Below are 25,164 nucleotides of genomic sequence, written 5' to 3'. Positions count from 1 at the left end.
CGGACGCCGAGGCCTCGCGGTATCGGGCTTCCATGCGCCCCGCCTCCTCGCCCTCCAGCCGGCCCCGCCCTCGCTCTCCCACCCCTCCCCCTCTCCCGACTCGCTTCCCCGACAATCTCCTCGCGCTCGCGGCCCGGCACGCGCGCTGCGCCCCGTAGCCGCTACCGCTACCGCTGCCGCAGCCGCGGCCGCCGCTGAGCGTTCCTCCTCCGTGCCTGGTTTCCAGCTTCGGGCCGGAACCGGAAGTTTAGGGGGCGGGGCCGGCGGAGGCCAGGGGACCGAAAACGCGGCCGAGCCCGGAGCCCGCAGCCGGAGCCAGAGCCTGGACCAGAACTTGGCCGCCGCCTGCACCGCCGCCGCTGCCCGCCGCTCCTTCCCCGCGCCGCTGCCGACTCAGCCGCCACCGCCGCGAGCTCGGCCGCCAGTGGTCCGCGGACTTTGGGTGTCCGGGTTGAAGGTCGGTCCGGACGTCGGACCCAGCTCGGTTCCCGGACTGTCCGGACGGCAGCGGACGCCGCCGCCGCCTCCTCGTCGCCTCAGCCTGGCGTTTTGTTCCGAGAGACCCGAGAGGCGAGCGGAGCTGACAGTGATTTTGACAGTGATTTAAACCCGCTTTTGTTGTTGTTGGCTTTTCGTTGTTTGGTTTTGTGTGTTGTGCGTGTGTGTGGCGGTTTTTCCCCCGCGGTGCATTTTTATTATTATTATTATTATTATTATTGTGCTTTTTTTCTCTCTTTTTTTTTTTCAACCCCGTGAACGTTTTTGGTCGGGGCTTCCGAATATGTTTTATGACGGTTGATTTTACACCAGGAGGTTTGTCTCCGGGGAAGACCCAGAGAACTGGATATTTAACGAGAACTTCTTACGGCTTCCCCGGCGCCTCGGGAAAATGGGAGCTGCTGCAAAGTTGGCGTTCGCCGTCTTTCTTATCTCTTGTTCTTCAGGTAGGTGCATGGAGCGCAGCGCGGCAGGGCTGCAGCCGCTGCTGCCGCTGCTGGCGGCCGCGGTTGTTGTTGGGTCGGCGAGCCCCAATGGAGCCTGGGGAGTTTCCCCCAACCCCCCACCCAGCCCCTCGGCTGCCACCCCTAAGGTCTGATTGTGATCTGGAAGCCCCCACGAATTTTCCTTGTTTTAAGTTAGGTTGGTAACTGATAAGAGTGACTGCTCTGTTGTTGTGGAAGTGAGAAAGTCATGGTTTTGTGGCCATAACACTGGATGACAGCGCGGGTTGGGTTGCAATTAAGCCGCAAATACCACAAGTGACAATTTATGCAAAGGTTTGAGGCCCGAAAGGCGTATTCCAACATGTCACTTAGTGTGGCATCCTCCAAAATAAGGGTTTTTAAAAAATCGTCTTTTAATTAGTGCTTCACCAGTGACTGTCACGGCACCGATCAAGTCAGTTGCTACTTAATTTTGATCGTGAGAGAGAGAGACAATGCATCAGATCAGCAATTTCTTCTGGGTCGCCCCTCACGTTTTCTTTAACTTCAGTGTCCAGCAGTGTTAAAAATAGTTGTAGTTGTTGTCGGAGTATTAACTATAACCCAATGCAGAAGAGGTATGCCGCTGTGTGTTGCTAATGTGCTGGCTTTCAACCACCATTTATGTGCTCTTCTGGCAGAGATTTTGCTTACCTACGGAATACTTATTTTAAACGCGTTGTATTGAAGCATTGTTTTCGATTTAGAATAGCCCGTTTGAATTTGTTCATACTGTCAAATACACTATATCATAAAATAGATTTTGTCCCAAGGTTAGAAAAATAATCTGGCCCTTTGGTATTTGAAATTTTGATTTTGTGAGCATGTTCTGTGGTTGCAACCAGTGGTTGAGAAACTATCTAGTCTTTTGTATTTGAAATTCTATAAATGAATACAGCATCTAGCTCAAAGGTGTGCACATGTACATAATAGGAGTTAGCTTGATAGATGAAACAATTCTAAAGTCACAATGGATCTATTTATCATAAAATTCAATATTCAGTTACTAGGTTGTGAGATAGAATTATGTCGAGGAGGGGGGGAGAAATTGACAAGTTTCATGGCCATGTCTTTATCTCATTTGCCACAGGGAAATTAGAGGATGGTAGTCTTTTCTTTGTGTACCTCAGTGTGTGTGTGTGTGTGTGTGTGTGTGTGTGTGTGTGTGTGTCCGTCTGTCCTCCCCACCCCCCTCCTTTTAATAGGATATTTTGTAATGTATAGAATTTTGCTGAATGGTACATTTTCTTGTGGTTAATAAATGGATAAAGTCTAGTCTTATGTCTGTAGTGGTATTGATCAGTTCCGGGTGGGCTGAATGTGTTGTGAAATGGCGATCATTGCCAGAGATTAACCAAAAGAATCATGTCTGTTTAAATGGAAGAAGGAACATGCTTAAGGCAGGCTGACAGTCCTTTTTGTGCCCGTTTTGGGGAGGAAGATAAACAATGGTGTCTCTAAAATGAATGAATACCTTGATAACATTAAACCTCTTGCTTTTGTGACATGACTTAACCATGAGGTTTTTATTTTTCCTGTAGTACTCTTTCTCCTCTGCTCCTATATGTTCTGGTTGGTGAACTCCTCTTGTTCAAATCCCTCTTTCTGATCTCCTGCCCTTGAGGAGGAGGGGCATCATGGCCACTGACCAAGGAATTGTGGATATTCCCTCCCAAGCTCACCTGAGTCACACTAATTGGTGAAGGAGGTTATTCTTGAGCAGTCTCAAGGTATTACTTCTGGAAAAGCAGGCTGTCGCTACAGATCTTACAGCTTTCCTTGGTTGGTTTGGGAGTAAAAAGAATTGAGCATTAGTTTCTTACAGGATTATTTTCACTGGGCCAGGAGGTTTATAGCTAAAATTTTAAAATAAAGTAATTTGTTGCTATAGAGCATATTCTACTTACATTAGACTAATATTAAATATTTTTGCATAGCTTCTTAAGTAAACATTCCTAGTTGAACTAAAATATACTTCTGTTGAAGATAATTGAAATATTCTTCAAGACTTTAATCCATATTTATACATGAAGATTTTTAGTACTTAAAATGCCTGATTTTTAAAAGGGCTTTTGTTATGAATCAAATGCACTTTAAAAACAGGATTATTATGTTTCTTTTCCTACTTGATTTTTCTATGTAATTTGTAATCTGGCATGCTAGGAGCACAAGGATGGCTATTTTTATGAGAATTTAAAAATTTCAAGTTTTCAGTTTTTTTGTGTCGATATTTGACTATTTTAAATCAAATAGAGAATAGTAGTAAAGAACAATTTTATTCTGAGTGTTTAAGATGGATCTTTACTCTTTTCTTTAGTATTTTGTGGACTTTGATTTTTCAGTTTCTGAAGACGGATTATACAGACTATTTCTGTAGGGTATGGCCAAGTGTATAATTTCCCCCTCTCATTCAAGGGGAAACTATTGAGTTTTGCCCTCATCATGAAATGCCTTCAGATTCCCTTTGATTTTGATTTTTTTCATTCCTCTTATTCTTCCTCAGATTCTGTAAATCACTGTTTTTTTTTAAGCATTGTGGTTAATTTGTATCGTTTCCGACAATTTGTTAAAATGTAAAGACGACTTTAATACTTGCTCTAGTTCCTAGGTTTATCCTTCCTTAAGTGATGCAGCTATTGTGGTACTATATGAGTTGCAGTGAATATATTGAGAATTCCTTTGGATTCTGTAGGAACTGGAGCAGTCTGGTCCATATATTTGATGAAATAAGAAATGGAAATAAAGTAATTATGTGTATTTTCTTTAGTTTAACTAGGCAGTATTGTGCATGTTTCTGTAAGTGTATGTGTGCTTGGAGGGGGAATTGGCAGTATAGAGAATCTTCTGGGACTCTTCTGAACTTGGCTAACAAGCGATAGATATTAAATGCTTTGTTTTCTAAAAGGCAGAATCTCTTAAATGTAGTCTGATCAAATCAAATATGATATATTGGAACATCAAAACCAGAAGAAAAACACCCCCCCCCCATACACACATTCATTTTGAATTTTTTCCTATTTATGAGAAGCCAATAGTTCTCAAGTTTTGGTGACGTTTGCTCCCCACCCTCGTACCTCTCCCCCAAGGGGACATTTGGACATTTTTGGTTGTCACAACTGTAGGGGAAGAGGGGAGGGTGTGCTACTGGCATCTAGTGGGTAGAGGGCAGGGATGCTGCTAATCATCCTGTAACTCACAGCATAGCCTTCCACAACAAAGAATTCTCTGGCTCAAAATGTCAATAGTGTTGAGGTTGAGAAGTCCTATTGTAAACTCTTAATTTCTAAAAGCATTTGTATATTAGTAAAAGGGCTCAGCTTTCCCTCCCACAGTCAGTCATCTGAATGTTATAAGTACATGGTATTGATGATCTCCAGGTGATCTTGTATTTGAGAATTTTCATCATTTCATTATCTTTTAAAATTAGAATGATTATATTAGAGAAACAGACTATTGGTATATACATTATTTCATCCTATTATACTTTACTAAAAATATTTTGCTGTTATGAATAAACTCTCCAGTTATTTATTATGATGGAATACTTATGAAGATTGCATATTTGTGGATGTGATGAATGTTTGATCAGAGTATCGAGTTTAATTATATTTGCTTTTGATCCAGTAGTCTCTTTGCTATAATAATCATCTTTAAGGATATTTCCTTTTATCCTTATTGAAATCACTGTCTGGGCAGAGCGGTGGCAGCAGGGGTGTGTGTGTGTGTGTGTGTGTGTGTGTGTGTGTGTGTGTGTGTGTGTGTGTTTAACATGGTGCCTGAAAGTTTTCTAAGTTTTATATGAAAGAAATATGTTCACTATTACATGTTCCATGAATGATTCAAGGTGTAAATTCATTTTTTAAAGGATATTTATTTTGTCTAGCTAACTTTAATTTCAAGAAACTTTTTAAGTGATTTTTTAATTACATAATTTTCTCAAGAATCAGTAGCTGGGTTTTGGTTACCATTAGGCTCATTTAGGCTATACTGAGTAATATTCTATGATCTATTGTAGACTCTTGTCCTTTTTAAGGTTGAAATTTGACCATAATTAATAAGTGTTTAACTTGTTTGGAACTATGGTTTTAAGGAAGTTAACTCAGCCAGCCAGGATAAGAATTACAGTGGAACTCTTAAAATAAGTAGCATTACACCATGAGAGGAAAGATTCTGATGTCACTCTCACAAAAAGTATGCAAATAAGCCTCATATTGCCTTTGTAACACACCTCTCATGTATATCTCTGGTGCTACTGACATTTTACTTTTTGGGTCTACTAGAACCACTATTTAATAGGAAATAAAGCGTAACTAAACTGAAGGAGATTTTAAAATCTTGAAATTGTCCCTTTAGATTCTAAAACTATTTTGTTGCTCTTTTATCTTTGTAAGATTCTTATTTCTTATCTTTGGTGTCTCATAAATATGTGATTAAAATTTTTGTTTTCATGGCGTCTTATGTTGCCAGTTGTCATGGTGCCTCTCAGGTAAGTTAGGTAAGATTGGCAGCGTTTAATGTTGGGGTCACAAATACTTCATTTTTTATTCCATATTTTAGAACTCATCATTTCTTCCATTCCCTTTCATTATATTTTTCTTTCCCCTTTCCTTTCCTTTGTTTACTCTCTTCCCCTCCTCTATTCCTTCTGTACTTCCCTATACTGCAGACTGCTTGTTTATGGAATCCACTCATTGCTGAGCATCAAGGATGGCTCAAGAGGGCTCACCCATGGTTTAAATAAAAACAGATTGAATTTAGAATGCTTTAGAATTGACCAGATGATCTTTTCCAGTGTTCTTTCATTTGTTGGTTTCTGGAATACCACACACACTTGGGAGCAGTGGTACTAATTTGGAATCAAATGGCTTTATTGAACTTTAGATTGCTCTTATTCCCTTTTTAATATTCTAGTTTTCTTTAACTCTTTGCTGCTTTCAAAAAGTCTACCTCTTATTGTTATTCATTCATTGTCTCTGTTTAAGCCAAAATTTGACCAGACCAGAGAGTATATTTATTGCCACAGCTGGGACCACATTAGACTTTCTCTGTGGTAGATTTAATTCTGTTAGGTTATAATAGTCATGTCTAGACAGAACATTGATTTTAAATTGACTATTGAATATGAAAGTTCCAGGAATAGTGCATAGAGAAAGGAGAAGGAGCAGTCAAGAAGGTAAGAAAACTGCTATAGAGAGCATTTGACTTTCCTTCATTCTCCAGCTAGATTTCTCTTAGTCACTTTCATGTACCCAACACATCTAGTGGTCAGGTTTTCTTTAATAAAGGGACCTAAAAGGAATGTGTTGTTGTCTGAGGTTGGATTTCGTATACTGTTAGAATGATGGGCTTAAGGGGAAAAAATAGGGGCTTCTTACGGATACTGGACAAGAATGTGGTTACCTTGGTCAGTAGATTTGGCTTTAGGTGCCAGCACTGCTACTGTCTGGCTCATCTATCATTTTTCGCACCTGAATTATTGTAGTACCTTGCTAGCTAATACTAGCTAGTTCCCTGTTGCTACTTCCTCTTCCAGTCCATCCACATAGCTGCCAGATTGATCTCATTAAAAAATAAATCTGAATGTGTCACTCCTGCTTAAAATCTTTCACTGACTGTGAATCACCTTTAGCATAAAGTCTAAAGTCTTGGAATGTTATACAAAGTCCTTTATCATTTGGTTCCTGCATGTTTTCTCTAACCTCTTGGTATAGTGGCTGAGAGTACAGGCTCTAGAGTGAGACTTCCTTAGTTTTTCAACTTAACCTTGGGCAAATCACTTTACCTTTTGTGCTTCAGTTTTGTTGTCTACAAAATGGGGATATTAATAGTGCATACCTCAGAGAGTGGTTTGAAGATTAAATGTCACATAAATGCTAGGTATTCTGCTGTGGCTCTTCCTCATCTTGAGTCCTATATTCCAGCTATTTAAACTCAACTTGCTGTTCCCTGAATGTGTCCTCTTTTATTGTATATCAGAATGGTACCTTTGTACATGTTATTTCTTCCTCCTTTTCCTGGCTAACTCCTTGCTTTTAAGACTGGAAAGTAGTACCTCTTTCGAAACGTTTTTCTCTTCCGTCCAGCCCACATTTAGTTTCTGTTGTTTTTACACTTTGTAAATTACCTTGAATTACCTCAATTCCAGTAATTATTGCAAATGTTTACTTGACTGTATATGTATATGTATATGTATATGTATATGTATATGTATATGTATACTTTAGACTGTGAGCTCTTCAAAGACATCTTCTCTTTTTCCACAGACCCAATCCTAGAACCTGGCACAATAGGTTCTCAGCAAATGTTTATTGAATGAATGAAGTGAAATTTTTTCCTTTCTGGGTCTGAGTTTTTTGTATATGTTAATGTGATAAACTTAGATTAGATGATCTCTGAACTCTTTTCCTACTCTAAAAGCTTTATAATGCTTTAATTTTAAGGTTAGAATGTAATAGTTATATTTTATTAAGAAAAAATGATTTTGCTGGTTGTTTTATGGTATCCTTAAGTTCTGCTCATTTAAAAAAAAAGCTGTTGCTGATTTTTAGACTAAATTTTTTAATCTTAATCATATAGATTTAGAAGGCATCGTAGGGATCTTCAAGTTCAGTAGCTTTCAGCTTTTTTGACTGGACAGAAATAATGGACAGAAAAGCAGCCTGAAGATTAAGATAGGATGGTAGCACCACTAAATAAAATTGGTAAAGAAATAACAACCCAGAAGAAAATAGGAATCACTTTCATAACCCAAAGAAATACACATTGCATCATGACTCAGTTCCCATGTACATAAATATGTATGTGTCTCAGAAATAGAAATTTCATGAACTCTTGTTTATTTTTATATTCTATTTTATTGTAAAAAATTAATTTGATCCATTAATTCAATGACCAATGGGTTTTAAATTCCTAAAAACTGACCTAGTTCAACAATCTCTTAATCTTTCCACCCAGCATCTTATGTAGAGAAGTTAGCTGCACAAGTAAATATTTGCAGTGGGAAATAATGTGCACTGAAAAATATGCTCATTATTTAATCTACAATGGAGAAAGTGTGCTTCGGTACGGAATTGAGGGAAAACTGGTTCCAAGGGAGAACATGGACCTGCCTTGGCTGAGCTCTTCTCTCTTCTGGACTAACTGGATGAATTAAGCACAAAGGTGCTAAAGCAAAATTAGATTGTAATTTTGAAGCGTTCAGATTTTTTCATTTAGAAAGGTTTGCTAGAAGATACAGATCCTAATAATAGGAAAAAGAAAGGTCTTGGCAGGAGGTTGAGAAGGATATTCATCTACAAATTAGGATCAGGAACACAGAGGGCTTTTGGGAGTAAACTTGACCATGGATGAAAGGCAAGTTAGAATGAAGGAATTTTGACTAAATCTGAAGAAAAGATCTATGTGATGAAAAGATGTCTATAATTGCTTGAGAAGCAGAACAATCTCAGTTGAGGGTCTTAAGTCCAGATGAAAAGTACTTAAAACCTAGAGGAGATAGGAGTGGATGATATCCTGTTGGATGTCCCAAATAGATGTATGTGGAATAATGGACAGAAAAGCAGCCTGAAGATTAAGATAGGATGGTAGCACCACTAAATAAAATTGGTAAAGAAATAACAACCCAGAAGAAAATAGGAATCACTTTCATAACAAATTCTACACACAGATATGGTTTTATATTATAAGCATGAATGAAAATACAGACATAGATTTAGAAAAGAGTACATAAAAAACATGAGAGCATGTAATATTCTTTTATGGAGCGGAGATACTGTATGATGAATATGTAGTCATTGGAGTTAAAATTGTAAGCATTAGTGGATCAATATGTTGTTTGTGTTTAAATAATAGTTAAATTCTGGTAATTGCATGAATTACTCATACTGGTCATCCAGATTATATTCTTTGAAATCTACATGAGGCCCTTTCCTCACAGTAAATTATATTGTTCTATAGAAGTAAATTTAGAAACTTTTCTGACTTAGTATATGCTATTCATACCTGAATCCTAAACCTTTTCAGTAACCGTTCTTTTGGACTAGATAAAACTCTTTTTTTTTTTTGGTTGACTATTTTTTAGTAGTAGTCACATTGGTAATCATTGTATTCTCTAATGTTGCTGGAGAAAATAAATGTAAAACAATAAGATAATTAGAAGGACTCATATAGAGAGGGGTTGCTTTTTAAAACATTTAAAAAATTAATCATCTTTACAAATTGTAATAAAAATAAGCTTATTTATATATAAAACTTGAGGGAGGATTTTTTCTGTTTGTGATCACTAATTTTGTAATTTATATTTTATAGAAATGAGACTTTAATTATTAAGAAAAATCTGTTGGTCTTCACATCTTTATAACTGCACACAGTAAATCAAGCTTGTTCCAAGGCATTATTTCAAGAGGAAGAGACATGGGCAAGTTAAGAGATCTTGGCAAGTTTCTAAAACTCTGAGAATTTTAAAAAATTTGTAAACCAAAGTATATTAAACAAAATAATATGCCACATAACAGAGTGCCTGGTTCATGGTAGTTCTCACATATTTATGTTAGTTTTTAACCTATCTTTAAGTCTTATTTTTAAAAATGTAGTGTGTAAACCATTTAAAAATATCTTAGGGGATATTTTTAATTTGCTGGCAAATTATCAATTAATACGAGATAATATTCCGACTAAATGATTCAGCCAAAGAAAATATCAATAAAGAGTGCCAAATAGGTGCCAGGAAATATCTAGAACATTCACATATCATGGTTCTTTTACAAAGAGTTCTCTAAATTCTCCTTCTAGTATGGATTAAAAGGAAACATTGGAGGAAATCTTTATCTCTTTTTATTTGTTGGAATTTAAAATGTTTTTCTTATACAGTTACATTTAAGCCTTAATGTTTTAAAATTTTTCATGTAAAAGCGAAGTCTTGAAAGTTTCTTGTCTTGTTTTTTTGGGTAACAGCTACAGGCTTTGAAAACATCCTTCAGTTTTGAAATCAATATTTTGAATGTGGTATAACATTTTTGGACTAAAACATTAGAGTCTCTCATTCAAATTTCTACTTTCCTATCAACTCTTCTTTGACCTCAGCAACCACCGAGACCTTACTTTCCTCATCTCTAAATTAAAGAGGATGAAATAATTATTCATTTTACTAGCAAATATTGAACTACATGCTAGGCACTGTGCTAAGTGTGTGGGATGCAGCAGTGAACAAGACAGACAGTTATGACCTTATGGAGCTTATAGTCATAAAGTAAGTAATCAGATGAATAAAATAATTACAAATTGTCTTATGTACTCTGATAGAAACAAACAGGGTCCTGAGAGGATGACTCTTCATTGGCCTTACATCACATGTCACAATCTCTAATTAAACTTAGTTTATCTATTTATTATCTGCCCTTTCCATATTGGAGTGTCAGCTTTGGGAGAGGATGAGCCACCTCTCACCTTCATCACAGTACCCCCAGGGCATAGCACCGTTTCTGGCAGAGTGGAAGCTCAATAAATATTTGACTGGCTGCCTGAAGAAATGAATGTGGGGATGGGACTAGAGAGATAGGGACAAGATCATGCAGAGGTTTTTGATCTAATGTGAGAAGGAATTAGAATGAAATCCAGAGGGCAAAGAGTTTTAATGAGGAGCTAGATCTGGGTTTTGTGTGAAGATCACTGTGGCAGCTATTTGGAAAATACAGTGGGTGTAGGAGTGAAGAGGTGAGACCAGTTACAAGACTATTATATCAGCCTAAGCTAGAGAGACTCTTCAAGATCCCTTTAAACATACTCTGTTTTCTGAAGTTTGCCTATAGTTACCAGTCTTCCTCTTATATTTTCTTAGTTACCCCAGTTTTCCCCCTACTTTTTATTACTTAAAAAGAAATGTTTGAGTTTATCGTGCACTTGAGAACTTAGACTATGACATCTTAAAAAAAACAAACAAAAACATCAAACTTCAAAAAGAAGATAATAAAACATATCAGAGGCTGTTTGAATTTTTGTGGCAAATTCCTATCTTTAGATTTAGGACATCTCTTAATTTATATGCATATTCTTATTTTTCGCTGAAGCTTTGGCTTTACTCATTTCAAATGCCAGCCCCGCCCCCCAAGATCACCTTTTTTTTGTTTTAAAATTGTAAGATACCGTATTTTTGGTATAGTTGAAGATTCAGAAGTGGAAACTCAGCATATTTTGTATCTTAATTCTTAGGAATTTGATATCTTTACAGGTTATCAAGGTCTTACAAGGAAGGCTGAAAGGATAAATAGTTAATATCGTGGGCTATTATTTTTACTCAGAGCTGTGGCCTCTGAGTAGTCAACTTGAATATTTTTATCCGTTACTGATTTCAAGCCTCTACTGTTAGTGGGAGGGGAAATTGGCACAGGGAAATCGACTCTATATTGGCAGAAGTTCAACAGCATCATCTTTGACTAAAAAAAATGCATTATTGCACAGAGATAAAACCAGAAGAGACATAAGACTTTACTGAATTTAAAATTATAATGGTGGCTGCCTCTTTTCATTTGGTTTCTTTCATTTTAGAAGCAGGTAAAGCCAACTATCCTTGGTAAGCTACTGTCTATAAATAAGTGTAGTTTCACCCTGTAAATATTATAGGCCATTTTATTACCGTAAATAAAGTTGTTCTAGAAAAAGAACTAGTTGCTAAGCTTTGTTTTGCCTCATAGTGAAGTTTCATACTGCAGGATTAGTGAATCGAATTTGCTGATTATTTCTGTTTAAGCTAAGACTTGAAATTACTGGTAAAAGTACACTTTAAAATGATACGGAAATGAAAAGTCAGAGTTAAAAAAATGCTAAATTATGGGTAAGGGCAGTTGTAAGATATTAACTTATATAAGATAGGCAAGGTAATAGTAAAGCAGTTTGATTCATAGGCATTCAGAAGTAGAATAAAACACCTTTCTAAATGACCGGGAAAAATGATCAAATAACTACTGACCATCATTTTATTCTATATAAATATTATATAATAAATCTTATTGGTAACCATTTTAATTCTCTTCCTTAGTTCTTTAGAGACACATAAACCTGGTTTGAGTGTCGAATTAGGAAATTAATTGGTAATTATATTATTTGTTAAGATGTAAATAGAGATTGCCTATTAGCTGAGAGGACTAGAAATAATAGAAGCAATTAAATTAGGAGGCTTTAACTGGTGAGAGGGCCTAACAAACTGTCAGGTACTAGTTTCTCTAGTAACTACCTCTATCAGAATGATTTTTGTGAAGAATAAACTACTCACTCCTGAAGGATGGAGTAAAGTTAAAAGATTACAGTTGGAGAAGAAATGTGTTATTTTTTTCCTTTTAAATTAATGAAGTATAGTTTTGGTCTTATCTTTCACTACTGGCACCTGAGAATAGCCTCTGCTGTAATTCCTGTTAATCTAGCAACATATAATTAGTGTCCTCAATTAAGCAGTATTTTTATAATTAATAACCAGCTTTTTTCCATGATATGGAAAGAAATCAGCAGAAGAGTAGATGAGCCTAGTCTGTACAGATTTTAGAATTTTTACTTTTGGAACATGTGGTTGGCCAGTAAGGGCTAGTTATTAGGAATAAAAGCTAATCTTGTTGGTACAAATGTAGCTGTTGGTAGTAAAGAATGGCTTTCTAAAAAACAAACAGCAGTAAGAACCTCCTTCACTTCAAATTCAGTAAAAGTAATTAATTATGCAAGTCTTGGGCTGGTATAGTACAAAGAGCAAACATTCTGTAGGGAGAAAACGTGTGTTGGGAATTTCATTACTGTGGTATGATGATATACCATGTGAACTGGGGAAAATTCTGTCACCTTAGTATCTTCATTTGTAAAATGGAGTTTATGATACCTACCTTACAAGATTACAGTGAAGATCAAAGGCTACATACATAAACGCAAGCACACTCACATATACATATATACATAAAACTTTTTAAACTTTCAAATATTATTGCAAATATTTGTAATAATATAGTGATTTATTCAAAGAGTAGAGAGCAATTTATTCCATAAACAGTGGAATATAAAATATTAGAGAATTTCTTGACCTTACAGTGATCTTAAAGGCACTGCTTGATATCATCCTTCTCTAACCTCACCTTTTGCCATATTGGCCCTCTGGTGGTTTCTTCAACAAACCAATTGCTTTTTATTTATCTGAGCTTTTTTTTTTTTTCCCCATTTGCCTTCCATTAATACTTATGAGGGGGACCATTTCTGACTTATTCACTGTAGTTTTTCCCAGTGTCTGACACATAATAGGTGCTTAACAAATATTTGTCATACGAAATTCATATGTAAATAAATCAGTGTGATGGCATTTCTATAAAACTTTATAGACACTAGAATTTGAATTTCATATAATTTTCATGTGTGACAAAATATTCTTTTGATCTTTTCAACCATTAAAATGTAAAAACCATTGTTAAGGGGCTGTACAGAAGCAAGCTGCAGACTGGATTTGACCTGAGAGAGGCGGTGTACCAACCTCTGACACAGAGCATTGTACAAGTAACACCCCTTCCCCAGTTTATAAATATATTATGTTCCAAAAGCTTTGTAAACCTAGGAAGATATGTGTTGGTTAAGTTCCCAGACCAATTGACAATATTGTTTTAAACTCTGGTGTTCCGTATTATAGCAATACAATAATTTTACCCCCAAGAATAACACTGGTCTGGGGGAAAATGGATTGAGTATTCCTTCTTGGACCAAAAGAAACACAGACTCTTCCCCAGCACTATCAGACTTTCTTTATTCCCTGACCTCTCTTCTTTTACCCTCTGCGCTTTACATCCTGGAAGTACTCTGTTTCCTCAGGCTTTAGTAGGGTTGTATGGTGACAGGACTAAAAAGAGCTTCATGTATGTGATTAGGAAGGAGAGCATGGGAGGGGAAGGGTTATGGGGGAGAGGAGGAAGAAAGAAAGAAAATAGAAAATGTCAAAATGAATTACACACAGTAAAGGTTAGTATTGTTTTGTGAAATCTCAGTTATGTGTGTGATTATATCTATATATGTGCTGAGTCACAATGAAAAATGCATTTTTTACTATGGTATGTGGTCATAAAGTTTGAAAGCCTGTGTTCTAAGGGTTTGAGATACTGATCCTGAGATTTCTCTTATGGTATATCAGAGTCAAATGAAAAATACAAAGGAAATCTCTTGACTGCTTTCTATAGTGTGTTTTTGGTACTGAGCTACCTTATGAAGTAGTTACGTGTTTTACACATGAGGAAACAGGGTCATACAGCCAGTAAGCTTCACAGCTGAGATTTAAGCAGATGCTTAACTTATTTTGGAATATGTGCTTCATCCATTATATGACGTTTTTTCCTGTAGGGAAAGAAGCCATGTATGACTTCCATTGTGTTTAAGAGAACAAAAAAAAATTCTCATTTGGTGGCAACTCACCAAATTGCTTGAGACAAAGCATTAGCTTTAGGTATTAGGACAGGGCCACTGGAAGAAAATGGTTAGGAACTCCGTATGGAGAATGACACGATGTATAAGAAAGAAAGGGAACTCTGTCATTTTGCCTTTATTTTTTCTTCTTCTGCCTTTATACTACTGTCCCTGCCCATTCATACCTCAGCCAGTATGGGCTCTTAACTCATGCTAGAAACAGCAAGGGCTAGACGATGAGGCTTAGTGAGGAAGAGTAATACGATCTTGTCTTTAGATGAAAGGAGAATGAGGAGGGAAACTCAAGTAGGGCCACCTGGCCACTCAGATGAGTTAGCTATTTCCAGATAGCAATTTACAAGTGGGTGTAGGTAAAACAGGGCCTGCCATTAATTGTGTTACCAAGCAGAAGTCTTGGCTTTGGAGGAGACTCTTTGATACGCTAAAATTAAGGGAACATCTCACTTAAGCAGCACTTGGTTAGTCCAGATTCTGTTACCCCTTTTAAGTACTTAAAAATTATAATACATGTCTAAGACATCTGTGTTTCTCTTATGTACTGAGTTTATGATGAAAACTAATTTATGCTGGTTCTGATCTCATAACTTGATTTAGAATTGTCTTTGGAAGAAAAGGATTGATAAGAAAGTTATTGTTCTTAACTAGAAAAGTAGCAAGGCCGTAACAAACAGATAGATACCTGGTTAATTGAATGGAAAGTTGACAGACCCTAATAAAATGTATTCATTTTTCTCAGGCTGAGTTGGGATTCTTCATTTTGCTATGGGAATTACTAATTCTAATAGAATTAATTTCAACTAGTAATATCTGAAGACTTTAATATGGCTTATCCCTATGGTACTGCTTGCTGTAGTCATTATTAGAATTATTTGTTAATGTGTTCATCTACTAGCTGACCCGAGTCCTTTCAGACTCATTCAAATGTAGTGCTAAGTTAATGTGATGTAGTTAAGACCATTGGAGCCAGAGTGCCTGGTCTTATCTCTTAGCTCCATTGTTTTCTGCCTCTGTGACCTAGGGCAAGTTATTTAACCTCTCTGTGTCACAGTTTTCTCATCTGGAAAATGGAGATAATAGTAGTACTTACTCCATACAGTTGTTATAAAGTGTAAGTGAGTTAATATATGTAAAGTGATTCGAATGATTTCTGAAGTAGTAAGCATTCTAAATAACTCAATAAAATATTAATTGAAAGATAAGCCACAAACTGGGAGAAAATATTTGGAATATTTGATAATAATTGATAAAAGACTGTTGTCTAAAATAACTCTTAAAACTTAACAAGAAGAAAACAAACAACCCAATTAAAAAAAGGGCCAAAGACTTTGACACCTTACCAAAGAAGATATACAGGTGGCAAATATATGAAAACATGTTCTATATCATACATCATCAGGGAGATGCAAATTAAAGCAATAAAACATCACTGTACACCTATTAGAATGCCCAAAATCTGGAACACTGACACCAGCAAATGCTGACAAGGATGTAGAATAATAGGAACTGTCATTTATTGCTGGTGGGAATGCAAAATGGAGCAGTTACTTTGGACGACAGTTTCATGGATTCTTACAAAACTAAACATCCTTTTACCATATGACCCAGCAATCACAGGTCCTTGGTATTTACCCAGAGGAATTGAAAACTTATGTTCACACAGAAACCTATACATGGATATTTATAATAGTTTTATTCATAATTGCCAAAACTTATAAGAACCAAGATGTCTTTCAGTAGGTGAATGGATCAACAAACTATAGTACATCCAGACAGTGGAATATTATTCAGCAGTATAAAGAAATGAGTCATCAAGTCATGAAAATACATGGAAGAAACTCAGATGCATATTACTAAGTGAAAGAAGCCAATCTGAAGGCTATATCCTGTATGATTCCAACTATGTGACATCTGGAAAAGATAAAATTATGGAACAGTATAAAGATCGGTGGTTGCCAGGGATGGAGTCAGGGAGAGTGGTAAATAGGCAGAGCACAGAGTATTTATAGGGCAGTGGAAATACTCTATGATATTATACTGATAGATATATGTCATTATGTATTTGTCCAAACCTGTAGAATGTACAGCACCAAGAGTGAACCCTAAGATAATCTCTATATTTTGGGTAATTATGATGTTTCAGTGTAGGTTCATCCTTGGTAACAAATGTACCATTCTGGTGAGTGATATAGATCATGGAGGAGGCTATGCATGTGTGTGGTCAGGGGATTTATGGAAAATCTCTGTACCTTACTCTCAATTTTATTGTGAACCCAAAACTGTTCTAAAATAATAGTCTTTATAAAAAAAATTGCTGATGCCACTTGTTGTTTTAGCCTAGTACAGATTCTAGCTTTGAAGTATTTATCGAATAGGAATGAGTACAGTGAATCTAAAACTGAGGGCATTCCAGTATATTTAGTGAAAAACTGCTTTTGCAGATGGCTATGCTGTTTTGTTTAGGATACAATAGTGTTTATGTTATTTATAATATTTATATTTATATATTTATTGGACTCTGGTTTAATTTTAGAACATCGGTTGGTTTTCAGGGAGGAATACTAACATTTCTGATTATATAAATTCATAGTATTGTTTTATATAGAGATTTTGGGGGGGATATTTTTAGAAAATTATAAAGTAACATGGAGTATTGCATCATTCAGTAGTATATTCCCAAATGAGAGCACCTTAAAACCTTCTTTCCAAACTGAGATAAAAACAAAAGAGTGGATATGTTAGAAGAATAACTGAAATTTCCAAAAGTGTATTTTGTTTTCCCAGTATTTTAATATCAACATATCTGGGAAGAAAACTTCCATTTATTAATGCTTATAGTTTTCTAAGTAATTTCATGTTTGTGCCTGTTCGATCCTATTTGAAATAGGTTTCCTGATTTGTTTGTTTTAGTGCAGACTGAGATAATAGAATTTTCCTGAAGTCACTGATCAGTGGAGCTAGAACTTAAACCCTGATTTTTAAGTTCAGCATTCTTTTCTAAAAGTAAAGAATGCTTACCAACTTCACCCTCTGCTGCCATCTCCCCCTGCTTGCTGGGGGAAATGTTTGCAGTCAATTACAGAGGTAGTTGTTTTGCAGATAATCCTTGTACCACACTTATTGAAATGCATGCTTGACAGGGGAGGAGGGGAGCCAGAAGTAGTGATACAGCAGTAGGACAGACCAAAGTGAGTGCTAATTCCAGGCCAGAGGTGATTGTGCTCTTGCTAGGATAGCTTTGATGGCAACCCAAATCCACATATGTTAATTGTTGCTGAAGGAAATTTGTAGGTTAATCCTACCTTTGATTTCTGTAGAAGTGCTTTTCTTAATCATTTTTGCTTAAATTTTTTTTTTACTTTTCAATTATAGTTGACATACAATATTATATTAGTTTCAAGTGTACAACATAGTGATAAGATATTTACATGACTTACGAAGAGATCACCCCAATAAGTCTAGTACCCATCTGACATCATACATAGTTATCACAGTATTATTGACTATATTCCTTATGCTGTATTTTACATCCTTGAATCACTTTGCTTTTGATAAATGGTTAAAATTGTTTTCCTGATGGGCCATTATTAGGTGAGTCTCATTCACATGTGGCAGAATTTTTACATTATTACATTTCTTTGATCAAATTTGGAAGTGGCAAGTAATGTCACAGCCCAAGCATTATGTAAAACAATAGCTATTAATGATTATTATTTGTTAAAACTGCCATTATTCACAGCCATCAATTATTGCATGCTCTGGGCTAAGTGCTTTTAAGTTTTAGTGATAATGTGTATGATTCAGCCTACAAAATAAAAATCATCCCCATTTTATAAATGAGGAAACTGAGACTCAGTGACTTGCCTAAGGCTACATAAATACGTAGCAAAACAAGTTTATATAACCTAGGTCTGCAGAGCTTACATTTATTCTTTCTATTGAATTAAATATTTTGACGTGTATATTAAAATATGAATTACCAATTCCAGGGTAGTGTGACTTTCTTTGAACCTATTCTGTCAGGATTCTCTCCCCCTGTCCCTACTGTGACGGCAGGCACTGTTTCTGGTATCCCTTAAGACCTATGATATAGTGAAAAATGTTGAGTTATCAAATTGAGTTTTTGGTGGTTATAGTTCCTGGAGCTGATACAACAAATTTTCTCCACCCCTTAAATAAAAATAATTGGTTGTCCACAGTTGTTTAAAGGCTGAGAAACAGGAGTTGTTCCTTTGGTTATACAATGAGCCAGAATCTGAACTAAGTCAGAATCCATTTGCTCTGATCACCACTTGAGTAATTAGTGAATCAAATGATCAGAGTAAATGCATTTTTAAAAATGATTATACCTTGATTCAGAGAGGTAGAATTGAAATTTGCACACATAGAAGAAAACAAATCCAGGATCTCTTTGACTCATTTGGAAAGTAATTTGTTGATAGTAGTTTGTTAATTACTCACTTTTTGCCTGTTAACCTATGGTGGATGGTTGAGGAAGAACATCCTTGATAAGTATGATTGTTTTTGGCATTTGAATTTGCCCATATTCACATTAAGACAGATTGATTAAAAGATATAACATACTTTGTTTCTCCAAATACAAGGAATTCAGTTTTCTCTTGTTCTAACTTTTATAGATTAGCTTGCAGAAAACTGAAAGATGCTGAAGAGAATAAAAGGAAAGCCCTTATTTCTATGTTTCTTAGACTAGGAAGAATGAACGAAAGGTGGCAAATGAGTAGTAGAAAGTAATAAATCCATAGGGATTTGGTTTGAATTTAAGTGACTGAATTTATAGAAAACTCATATCGTATCCTTGATTCCTTTAGCTATAATTGAAATTAATCGACATTTAAGGGATACCTACTTTGGACTTCTCAGTATGCCCAGTACTGTGAAGGTTGAAAAGGAATATGAAGTCTTTGTCTAAGAAACTAGTCACTTTTGAATGATAAACTTTACACTCTAAACATAATACACATTCAGAAACTTAAAATTTAATAGAAAAATATTTGACATATTAATTACTAAAATTAATGGCATCCGGCACTAAGGGACATTTCTCTCTTTTTTGGAGGCTTTGGTTGTCTTTTAGAACTTCACTAAGTGAGGAATGCTTTTTAGATTTTCCTTGATCTAGTCTTTTTGTGTCCTTCTTGGCTTTGTTTCTTCCTGAATTTATTGCTGCTAAAATAAAAGCACCATGAGGATAGGGATTATAGTTCTCAAGTTTATCACTGCATTCCTAGTGTCCAGTGCTCAGTAAATATTTTTTTAATAATAATGTGAAGAGCCTCCCTTTTTTCCTCTCACTGTCCAGTTTCTTGTAAGGTTTCTATCCTACATAGCTTCCATTTGTTCCATTTGTTTCCTCTTCAACTCATTGTTATCACAAAATAAACAAAATAATTCCTTCAAAGATTAATGATTTTCTAATTGCCTAATCTCAAGGATTCTTGTTATCTATATTCAGTTACTTGACCTTCCTGTAACTTTGATGCTATTGTCTCTCTGTTCCTTCTTGAAATTCTTTTGTCCCTTTACTCTCAGTTTTTTTGACTACATCCCCTTACCACTTTAACATTCAGTCTGCCCATCCTTTTAGTTTTGTGTGTCTCAGAGTTCAATCCTTATGGAATTATTAATCTATATGCTCTTCCCTGCTGAAGTAATCCCATCTCTCATCTTTAGTTTTTAACTAAATGTAGATGTCCAGAGTTATATCTCTGACTTTGATCTTCCTCTTGAACTCCAGACTTATTTATTAGTCATCCAGTAAACATTAAGTATATGTCAGAACTGGGAATATGGAGATGAATAAAACGCAGTCTTTACCTTAGAGGACTCACAGTTTAGTTGGAGGAGAACGATGAGTAAACTAGCAATTACGCAGCATATTATATCTGTATTAGAGTGCCTTGGGACTACGGAAAAAAGGCCTAATTCAGTTTGGAGTCAGGTATTGTTTTCCTGACTTGGAGAAATTGTGAAGGGTGATTAGGAGTTCACCAGGTGAATAAAATGGGATGAATATTTTATGTCGTCTCTATCAAGCCTGGTGGGTGTGTTCTCTCCTGAGAAAGCCCATTATGGGAGTCTCCAAGGTCTGAGGACATATAGCCCCAGGTTAGAGAGTGAGAATCTTACATTGGAGCCAGTGTCATGGCCAGCAAAATGGTATCAAGCATTAAATCCAGAGGGAGAGAAGTGACTGTAAGAACAGGAGAGTTAATATCAGAATCCATTACTACTCTGTCAAAAGCAGTGAGTATAAGGGGGAGATTTACCAAGGCTCTGAAAGTGTTGTATTTGACTTTTCTGTGATACCGGTTGTATATTGTAATAGTGGTCATGATAAATTAAGCAGTGATTCTCAGGCTTTAATATGCATATGAATCGCTTTGAGATAACGTTAAAATGTAGATGTCGATTTAGTATGTCTGGACTGGGGCTTGAAGTTCTATATTTCTTACAAGCTCCCAGTGTTGCCATGCTGTCAGCTCCTGCACTTTGAGTAAAAAGGAATTTAAAGGAGCCAAGGATGGCCATACAAATGCAGAGGAAACAACTTATGTGGGTACATGAATAATTATTACATGTTTGAGGAACTGGAATTAGTTCATGAGACCTAGGTCATAAGGCATATTATAGGGCATGGAGCAGTGGTGGAGGATGAGCCTACAGAATTGGGCAGGAATGAGATCATGAAGGGCTTGATTTGCACAAGAGTGTTAACTTCATGTTGAAGGCTGTTAGCCAGGAGATGTATAGGCATGGAATCAGCTAGGCAGAGAGAAGACTAAAAAGAGGACCAAAGGTCAAACTCTGGAAAACACTAACATTTCAGGGTAGGGGGAGAGGATGAGGAAAAACTTGTAGAGGAGACCAAGATGTTGCCAGAAAGTTAGAAGGGAAACTAGTATAGCATCAATTGTTAAATCTAGATAGAGGGACTATTCAGCAGTGTCAGAGATATCAAATAAAATACAGTGGGAAAAGTCACAACTAGATTTGTCAATTCAGAGATTATTTGTAATTTTGGCGAGAGACATTCAGTGGCATGGTGGAAACAAAGACCATGTTGTTGAAGATGAGGAGTAAAATGTTGATTGAGGAAGTTGCTTTAGCTGTGGTCGATTATTTTTTAAGAGATATTGGCCGAGAAGGTTGTAGGGAGATGGGGAGAAAGGTAAAGTTGAGATTTTTATGTGCTCAAGGAGTTGGTTCAGGAGAGAGCTCATAGAAAGGGAAAGAGTAAAGTTTAAACTTTTTGAGCCAGAAACTTGGATTCCATCTTTAATGCTTACTTAAGTATTCTGCCAAATCCAAGAAATTACTAAATCCTGTGAATTTTACCTTTTGACTATTTCTTGAATCTATTCTTGTTTGCCCATTCTCATCACCAGTGTGTTAGTCTTACTCCTACCATCCCTTACTTGGAGTCTTAAATGGACCTTTCCCTCTCCTACTCATAAATAAAGCAAACAAAGAACACCAGGGAAAAAGAAAACTTGTCTTCCACGCTCTGCTAGAAACCATGAGATTACAGAAACTAAGATATCTATGATGAATATACATATATGACCCGAAAACTCAGCTGTTTAAAACCCCTGCACTGACTTCTCATCACCTACACAGGGTGAAGGTCAAGCTTTTTAATATGACATACAGTACTCTCTGGGATTGTTTCTTTCCAGCTTCATTTCTTGCCACTTGCTGCCTGCCACTTTGATCTTAGAATACTAAAAAACTTCTAACCTCTCCCATCCTCCAAATTTTGTCTCCAAATTCCACTTATTTTGTACTGTCTCCAATTCCTGTGGGACCCCTCTTTCCTAGCAAGTTGTTAGATGCTCCTTTCTGTGTTCCCTAAGCAACTAATTCATCCACTTATACTTCCTATATTATTGACATTTCTCAAGTTTTTTCTCTTCACATTAGTTCTATAAGAGGTTTATCTAATTCATCTCTGAATTCTTGGTGCCTGGCTCAGTGCTGCTGGAATTTTTTGTCTGCTCAAGTTCATTGATTAGACATAAAAAGAATTTTATATGTGGAGGTGGTGGCATTTGACTGGACCTGGAAAGAATGGCAAGATTTCACCAAGTGGCCTTTGATAGGGAAGAAGATTCTATGCAGAGTGGCCAGCATATGCAAGAGCATTAAGGCAGTAAATATAATATTTATAGATATGCTGGCTACTCCTTTTAGACAGGAGAGAAGCAGTAGAAAATGTAATGGGGTATAGGGTTAGAAAAATAAATTGAGTACTGATGAAATGGAGCCTTGGATGGTGTGCTTTAAGATTTTGTCCTCCACTCCCCGTAACAACCCTTGTGGAATGTTAAACTGGGAAGTAACACTAGTTTAACATTTTGAGGAAAAGCTCTGTGTCTTCTTGAAGTATCAGATGTGGGTAACCTGTCTATTTTGTACAAGGTTTTAGTAATTTTGTTTTTGGGGTTTTTTTGTATTTTTTTTTTAGTTCTTAAAGATTATAAAATTTTGCCCTTTGTGGATACATCAGTACTTTCTGTCATTGCCTTTTAATATTCTTGATGACTTCTAGATTTTTCCCTCATAAATAATCATTTAACAAGAATAATTTTTATTAAATATTAGAAAACATTAATATTAACACTTTTATACCCTTCAGAGAACTTTCTAAAGTTTCTCCCTTTTGGCTTGATAACTTGCCTTTTGACTTGGTAACTTGAAATCTTGAAATCCGTAAGTTTGGAGGTTTTGCTGGATATATGCTTTTCCAGGTTATTTATAAAAATATTAAAATTGATCTAATATTATTTATATGAGGCCGATTATTCATTCTTGCCTTTTGCATATTTCCATAAGCCAACTTCCAGTTTATGACTGCAAGACCCTCTCAGTTGTGTGTTTAAATGTGATATTGTGAAATTGTGGAAGGAAATCCAGGGATTGAATGTGGTTGGGGAGCTATTAGACAAGTTTAAGTCAGAGAGGGAAATAGTATGTAGGGAAACAGCCATTTAAAAGGGGTGTGGCCTCTTACTACGTTCCTACAGAGAAAACAAAGCTGTAGCTTATGTTTATGCTCTAATTGAAGAGAGAATTATATATGTCAACAGTATATGTTATTATGCAGCTTATATTTGAATGCTAAGTTGTATGAAGAACCAGCTGAATACCAGCCAAGTAAAAAATCCAGGACCAAGAAAAATCATCAAGTGGCATAGTAGTTGGGAAACTTTCATAAAGGAAATAGGACTTCAATGAAAGATGAATTAAAATTTAGATAGATAGGAAAGCGGTTGTGTGTGGTGGGTTGAGAGTTGGGGGAGAAAAGGTGAGGGGCGGGACATGAACTAAGTGAGATAGGAAGGATCAATGAAAATGGCACATTTACATTGAATTGGGTGTGAATGTGCTTAGGGGTACAGGAGAAGGTTGGTGTGGAGGATGAGAGAACTGTGTGGATTGTAAAGGTTGTGGGGATGTGTGAGAGGAGGATGAGGATATATGTGAGAGTGTTGGGGGGGGATGTGTGAGAGAGAAAGGGTTGTATAGGGCTGTGAGAGGAGGGCATGTGTTCTCTTCAAAACCAAAAAAAATTGGAGTAAAAAATGTCTGAAGTATAAGGAAACTTTTAATATTCAGACATGACTGTTAGTCACTTTGGTACTTTTATGTAGGATCAAATTAAGCGTTGGCCTGTTTCTTTCTACTTCGTCATCTCTGATAGTTCTTTAATCAAAAAATGTACAATGTACTTTTAATCTCAAATAACTCTGCCTGTATGTGCTTTTTTTTGAATTAGTCCTTGAGTAAAATATACCATTCCAGATTGCTGAATTTAACAAGCCACTTCTGATTTTTCTTCTTTGACCATTTGCAATTTGAGAGCAGGTATTGCACTTTGTTTCTGACTATCTAGTACCCTGTGGACTGCCTAGGACAGAGTTTTACCCTTTACCCTTACACTTTCAGGCCTACTAACCTGTAAGGTCACTATCCAGTGACTATGAATATAATATGTAGTTATCATAAGTCTTTTAGTTGTAAGAACTATTTACCTTGGTTTTCCTTATTTCTTCTGTATAGTTTATCCACTGACTATATTGTGAAGGCCCCATTTCTTTCTTCCCTGTTAATGAACTTTCTGATTTTTCATTACTTTTCATTACAGACTGCTCTCTGCATGTGTGCCATTCTTTTCCTTGGGTACCCTCTTCCTTTAGACAATCAACTATCTTTACTTTCCAAATGTAGTTAGAATCTTTTTCATAAACTACTATGAAACTTTTTAATCTCCTTGAGTCTTCACATTCCTCATGTACTTGGCTTGCAAATAAGTACACAAATTATTTTAAATAACTTGTAAGATTTTAATGTGTTCACTATTCAGAATGGATTGCAGATTCCCCAAGGACAGAAAAAGACTATTTCTTTTGGTATATTTCCATAACGTTTTGCATACCCTGGGTACTTAAATATGGTTATTGTTTGATGACTGGTACTACTCTCCTGTTCCCAGAACTCATATGTAGAAATATGAGTTCTCCTGCTTTTAGCAAGTTCTAGTTTTTATACCTGTGGATTTTTATGATATTAACAATTAGGAAGACATTTTCTCCTTCATTATGGTCAGCGTTGAGTAAATGCCAATGAGTTAATACATTATTACCAAATAAATTATTAAATAAGCTTTCTCCTACACTTTCTGCTAATCACTTTCCTTGAATTTTAATACCTAATTCTAAGGACCCGATGG

At 36.2% G+C, this 25,164-nt stretch overlaps 1 protein-coding gene across 1 annotated transcript in view; it reads left to right on the top strand.

The window, feature by feature from the left end:
- The first annotated feature begins 286 nt into the window (after nt 1-286).
- ACVR2A (activin A receptor type 2A) overlaps nt 287-25,164 on the top strand; it is a 77,634-nt gene continuing 52,756 nt past the window's right edge. Inside the window, exon 1 of the mRNA XM_011359664.2 lies at nt 287-944. Within this exon, the coding sequence (XP_011357966.1) occupies nt 890-944 (55 nt within the window). The 5' untranslated portion in view covers nt 287-889. The remainder of the gene's footprint in view (nt 945-25,164) is intronic.

This window comes from Pteropus vampyrus, unplaced genomic scaffold, assembly GCF_000151845.1.
Source record: "Pteropus vampyrus isolate Shadow unplaced genomic scaffold, Pvam_2.0 Scaffold2, whole genome shotgun sequence".
In the NCBI taxonomy this organism is placed as follows: Eukaryota; Metazoa; Chordata; class Mammalia; order Chiroptera; family Pteropodidae; genus Pteropus; species Pteropus vampyrus.
This window is presented reverse-complemented; position numbering and strand designations above follow the sequence as displayed.